We start from the raw sequence: 6295 nt of genomic DNA on the forward strand, positions 1-6295 counted from the left end.
GTGAGTGTGTCCAGGTCCCGCCAGAAGGCCTCCCGGCCCGCCGCTTCCGACCCCGCCCGAGCGCCTGTCGGCTTTGTGCGCAGGAGCCCGGCGGCATTCACACTCCCCCTCAGCTCAGCCCGGCGGCGTACGCGGCGGGGGTCCCGGGCGGCTCCCTGGACGTGCAGCACCTCATCATGCAGGCGGACGCGCGGCGGCGCCAGCGCAGCAACGACAACTACTTTGACGACGTGCCGCGATCCAAACTGGAGCGGCAGATGGCCCAAGTCAGCATGGTGGGTGACGGGAAGCGCCTCGGATCTGTGTTGCCCCCCCTCCTCCACTCCCCCTCGACGCCTGAGATTGGCTGTCGTTCGCAGGCGGGCGAGTGGTGCGAACCCATCACGTTGCGTCCGCCCAACGAGGCCACCTCGTCCACACCCGTTCAGTACTGGCAACACCACCCTGAGAAGCTCATCTTCCAGTCCTGTGACTACGAAGCTTACGTGAGTCCCCTGCACTCTCATTCTCAATATTAGTTCAATTATGATCCCCCCCCCCCCCACACACACACCATATATATATAAAATCATGCCCAAAGAGCTGCTTTCACTTTCTGTAGGCACAAAAAGCAGGATTGAAAAGGACAATCCTCCTTTGAAATGTATCCTCTCAAACTAGTGTGCCGCCATCTAGTGGTTGACAGTGGACTAGTACCAAAAATTTCGAAACGTAAAAGTCGCCTTTCTTCTCCAGAAAATTACTCGAGCACAAGTACAGAGTATTTTAAACTACTCTGACAAATAGAATACCGCCCAAAAGTTATTGAAGTAAATGTCACATGTTATTGGCTCCCTTTGCTCAATTGGCCACGCCCCTAAAAGGCAACACAGGAATACTACAGTTCATGTGATGTTATAATTTATCAAACCAGTTAATTTTTTTTTCTTTTATGATGACACAAGTGTCTACTTTCTTATTGGCCGAGGCTTTGGCGCACAATCACTCCAAATAAACGGGTCCCCTTCCATTGAGTGCGCAAATGAATCGAGGCCGCGGCTGATGAAAAAAAAAAAGTCATCTTTTAATCTTTATCTGGAATGCGACAAAACCATCTGCTGAGGATTATACGCGTCCCGTTTGGTGTCGGAGTTGCCAATTGGATGCGATGTGATGTTGCGCAGTACCTGGGCTCCATGCTGGTGAAGGAGCTGAGGGGCACCGAGTCGACGCACGACGCCTGCGCCAAGATGAGGGTACGCGCCGCCGATACTTTGCGTGTCCTTGGCTTTGCCGTGGCGCGGCGTCAAGTGAAGTGATTTTTTTTTTCCGCTTGTCTCGCGCTCTGCCGCCGCCCTCCAAGAAGTCGACGGAGCAGATGAAGAAGGTGCCCACCATCATCCTCTCCGTGTCCTACAAGGGGGTCAAGTTCATCGACGCCACCAACAAGGTTAGCGTGCCTGCTGCAAATGACGCTTTGATTTCATTTTATTTTGTTGTAGTAGCTTTTTAAGTTTTTTTTTTTTTAATCTAGAGCAGCCTGATGAAATCTCGGGTGATGTGTGTCACATTGGCGCAAAGCATCCTCCATTTTACAATCTTGCTCTCCTCCTCCTCCTCCTCCTTCGTGTTGTCACCACCGCAGGACAAAAGCTCCCAAAGCAGAGCGCTGCATGAAATAACGCGCCGAATAATAAATGCCGTTTGTTTTGCGTCTCGCCGGAGACGAAGGCGGAATCCTAACAACGCTCTTGTCCGCAGAACATCATCGCCGAGCACGAGATCCGCAACATCTCGTGCGCCGCTCAGGATCCCGAGGACCTGTCCACCTTCGCCTACATCACCAAAGACCTCAAGTCCAGCCACCACTACTGCCACGTCTTCACCGCCTTCGACGTGGTACGCGCGTATTTTCTTTATCCTCTGCGGTCAACCACTGGCGGTTGACTGACACCTTTGGACCCATCTCCATGTATGACTTTGTCGTACTGCCCCCAGGTGGCCAAGTAGCTGCATTGAATTAATCAAGCGCACTACCCGTTGTAATTCTTTACACAGTTCTCCAAATAAGAGGTCCAGCGTGCTTGCTTCAAGTTTGTCATAGACGGGCTGATGGAATTGAGCATTGATGTTACGACAATATTCAACATCTGACACATTGAGCAGCATCACATTCAGCATTCCGATTATGATTTTTTTTTTTTTGTTGATTAAAAAAAAAATACAAATCACTGTAAAATGCGCCGTTGACGCCTCATATCCCGTTTCAGAACCTGGCGTACGAGATCATCCTGACGCTGGGCCAGGCCTTCGAGGTGGCCTACCAGCTGGCCCTGCAGGCGCGCAAGAGCGGCCACGGCTCGTCCACGCTGCCCGAGAGCTTCGACAGCAAGCCGGGCAAACCCGTGCCCAAACCGCGCGGCGTCAACATCCGGAAATCCGTAAGCGCGTCGCCCGCTCGCTGCTCACTTAACGAGCTCACGCTGATTGATGAGCATGATCACTGCGGGTGTGTGTGCGGTAAAGGTGACCACCGGAGGGAAAATCAGCTTGCATTCATCAGTAAGATTAAGAATTTTTAAAAAAAGGACAAGTTTGGTGCGGAAGAATTTGACAAATGTGCTTTGTCAATCGCCGGGTGTGCGCATGTTGCCCCCCCAACCATCAACCACAACCGAGGAGCCTCCTCGGCTACTGCATCTCCGCCGGGGTCGCCTTTGAACTCCGTGTGACCTCTGTATACCCCCCACCCCCTGTGCAGGTCATCATGTCGCCCTCGGGCCGCTGGTCACTGGGCCACATTTACACCCCCCACCGGCCTCCTCTCCACCCTCCTCTTCCTCCCTCCCGACTCTTCCATCTCGCTCAGTCGCAGGTCCTCCTCACTTTTCCTTTCCTTCCCGTGCGCGAGTCTCTTGCTTGGGTTTTGTGCGCCGACGCCGCATCCGTAAGTTGTGCCGTCTCGCTTGTTGTGGCTCAAGAAAGGGCACGCCAAGGAAAGAAAGAATATTTTCCACACATCTCTTTCCCCCCTCAAAAAATATTCTTTTTTAGTTCTTTTGACGGAAAGAAAAAACTTTTCATTTAACTCATTCACTGCCAGCGCAGTTCAAATGGATCTTTGACGTCTGGCCTTGCCAATGGCGGCGATCGAGTTGAAAACGAATCCCGTTTATTTATTATTGTATTTTCTTCTTTCTTTTTTTTCCGGAAAACTGCATTTTGTAATTTCCTGCAAATGAAGCCGTAGTCATTCATGAAGCTTTTTGTCATCCATCACATAGGATAGGCTGCGCGCACACTGTGGGCCACCCCGATGATAATGTGTGTGTGTGTTGCTAATCCTCTAACAAGATTGTGTGTGTATCATCGGTTTGCAGCAGCGTGTGGAGATTAGCCTTGTTACCTCTAATGACACTGATCTCCCCCCCCCCCCACGTTCCTCCTCCTCCTCATGTTGACTTTGAAGCAGCCCACCAAGGCGAGCAATGTGATTGGCTGGAATGCGCTGGAGAGTGTTTGCTTCCATTTCTTCCGTCTGCAGTGTCGCCAGCAGGGATTGATTGTTGCTCAAAGTTGCTCAGTGGCATCGTCGGGCCATTCCAAAGACCGTCGTGTAGATTTCAGAGAATGAAGAAATGATTTGAAGTGTGTCCGTTGAGGTTGGCTTGTTTGTTTCTGAATGGAATGTGAGCCCGTTTTTGGGTTGTCGTTTTCAAATTTGTTTCAAAGTTTGACAGTGACTACTTCAAGTTCCACCAGAGGGTGCACACGAGCCGCAAGTTGCTGAAATAGTTGCTCGGCCAATCGAGCAACAAAAGTGCCAGGCTGCCATCAGCACCTATCTCACTGTACTTCGTGTGTGTGTGTGTGTGTGTGTGTGTGTGTGTGTGTGTGTTTAGATGGAGCAGGCGTCCATGGAGCAGAAGGGCCACGCCAACGTCCCGTGGATAGTGGAGCCGGGTCAGGAGGCCAAGAGAGGAGTCAACACCAAGTACGAGACCACTATTTTTTAACCTGTCGCCTTGTGCACTCCTGCGTGTGTGTGCCTTTCCGAGGGCGGGCATAGGAGGGGACGGGCCAAAGGGGGGGGGGGGCGGCAGAGTTGTTGGTCGGGTGCGGCCGGGGTGGGGGAGGGCTCGAGTCGGGCATAAAAGCAAATCGCATCCCGCCAGTCCTTCCTCCTCCGTTAGGCCACCTGCATGACAACGTTTGGGGTGCACTTCTGTTTCCACCTCCAGGGGGCAGTGTCAGCCCCTCCCAACTTGCTGTTTGTGGGTCAGTCATTTCCTTTTCTTTCCTTTTTGCTTTCTGCGTTGTTCTTAATTGTCCGAGCGTCCCGCCCCCTGACAACTTGATTGACAGGTGCAGCAGTGTTTTAGCTGCCCGGGAGGCCGTTGTCATAGAGACGGCAGCAAGCGGAGGTGCGCTTTTTGGTTTTGTCGTCTTTTCTGTTCCTTTCGTTCCATCAAATAGCTCTACAGTGTTTCTTAGCTGGTTTACTGAGGTGTCTTTACAAAGCATGTGGCTCGTGAGACGCATGGCGGCCATTTTGCTGAGGGGCGGTGGGGGGGGGGGGGGGTGATACCGAGGGCTCTCCGGATAAGTGATGTCATCTCATTTTGCAGGGCAGTGGCGGACGCTCATGTCTTTTACTGTGGAAATCAAAGAATGTAGCCAGCCATAAACACATGGACCTTGTCAGGCATAACACGCACGCTCTTTTCAAAGGACTACAAACATGGACTCCCTCCCCCACCGCTGTTCCGCGTTTAAGCTTGACTGCTTTGTGACACACAAACACACAATAGGGAAGTGAATGTTCTGCTCCAACCTTTTTTGTGGGGGAGGTTACCATGGAGATGGACAATTGGGCATGTCTTTTTTTTTTTTTAACAGATTCAAGGTGAGAAGACTGGTATCAATGTTTAGTATGAGAGTATTATAACACCACCCAAATGATCTTGTGCAATTCTCATCTGCTGTCACCCTCATGTCAGATTATTTTTCTATGCGCTCGAGACCGATGGCCGCCCCCCCCTGAAAAAAAACAACAAAAAAAGAAGCGTGAATGTGCTGACCTCCGTCCCTCCTCTCTGCACTGTATTCAACTACTGTACGTATGGGATCTGAGGGGATAAAATGTACATAAATATTTTGCCAACTCATTGTTGATAACTGTAATGTAAAAGATGGACAGATACTATGTGGCACTGGGAAAAAAAAAAGCTAAACCAAGACAAAAAAGAAGACATGTACTAGATGATTCTATAGATGATGTACTTGGAGTGACATTCATGTAAATAGGCTTGGGCTTCCAGCACGCTGATTTTTTTGTAATTTTATGCCATTATTTATAACCCTGTAAAGCACACATGGAATAAAATATGACTTGTACAACCATGACAGAGAGTGGAAACGTTTTCTTTTTTCACAGCACAAGATTACCGACAGTAGAGATTTTTTTTCGTCAAATTGTGCACTTTCATTATCGCCTGAACAGACATTCAATTCTGACAGCAATTTAACGGTGAAACAGTGCCCTCGTGTGGACAAATGGTAGTACGGGCATTCGGACGGTTCTGGCCTCTTGTGACACCATTGTCTTCCGCGAACGAAAAAAAAATCCTCAAATTCATATGAAACATGTTTGAAATAACGTTTTGTTTTATTTTTTTTTGGGGGGGGGGCATATCGATGTCTTTTCAAAAAATGTCCAGAGGTGTATGTGCCGAACTACGAAGAGGAGGCAAGCGTCCGCTTTGGCGACAACACACGTGAACTCGTCAAGCACCAAACATTGTGTACTGTATTCACTTGTGACTGTACTGGGTGATGAGAAAAATAAACTGATAGGTATTTTTTTTCCCATGCTTTTCTTCCAGCTGAGAAAGCCTACGTAGATGCGTAGTACACACACGCACACGCGCTGAGTGAGGCGGTGCGAGGTGGTGGTGGCAGGGGTGGGGGTTGGGGGGGGGGCATTACTTGGCTGGTCGCGGCTCGATTGCAGCGAGCAGAGATTGAGTAGGGCGAGCGGCGAATGGCAGCGGGAGAAATCCGCCGTCGCATTCCCGCCGGTGGAGAGAAGTCGCGACGGGAAACCTGTGGCGAGACATTCGTAATGGTCCAGTGGTCTAAAACTTTGCTTTCGGTTCAGCCGATTCGGGTTCGATCCCCGCGCTCACCTACATGTGTGCATAAATGTCGGTGAGTAGAAAAAGGGACTGGAACAGGAGACGACTGGACCTAAAGTGTAAGTCTTAAACGACTCGATCAACTTGAATTTGAAAATGATAGTTTGAAAGTTATACTT

The 6295-nt window shown here is 50.1% G+C and overlaps 1 protein-coding gene across 5 annotated transcripts in view; it reads left to right on the forward strand.

The window, feature by feature from the left end:
* Positions 1-5385, forward strand: part of anks1b (ankyrin repeat and sterile alpha motif domain containing 1B) — a 36416-nt gene extending 31031 nt beyond the window's left edge. For 3 of the 5 annotated variants that reach the window (XM_052055888.1, XM_052055892.1, XM_052055891.1), the window contains 7 exons: positions 84-485; positions 1164-1235; positions 1343-1429; positions 1741-1878; positions 2250-2420; positions 3882-3973; positions 4608-5385. In XM_052055888.1, coding sequence (XP_051911848.1) covers positions 84-485; positions 1164-1235; positions 1343-1429; positions 1741-1878; positions 2250-2420; positions 3882-3973; positions 4608-4656 — 1011 coding nt within the window. In that variant the 3' untranslated portion in view covers positions 4657-5385. The remainder of the gene's footprint in view (positions 1-83; positions 486-1163; positions 1236-1342; positions 1430-1740; positions 1879-2249; positions 2421-3881; positions 3974-4607) is intronic. The other 2 variants (XM_052055890.1, XM_052055889.1) reach the window with 2 other exon arrangements.
* The last annotated feature ends 910 nt before the right edge of the window (positions 5386-6295 follow it).

The sequence above is a fragment of the Hippocampus zosterae genome, chromosome 21 (assembly GCF_025434085.1).
Source record: "Hippocampus zosterae strain Florida chromosome 21, ASM2543408v3, whole genome shotgun sequence".
NCBI lineage: Eukaryota > Metazoa > Chordata > Actinopteri > Syngnathiformes > Syngnathidae > Hippocampus > Hippocampus zosterae.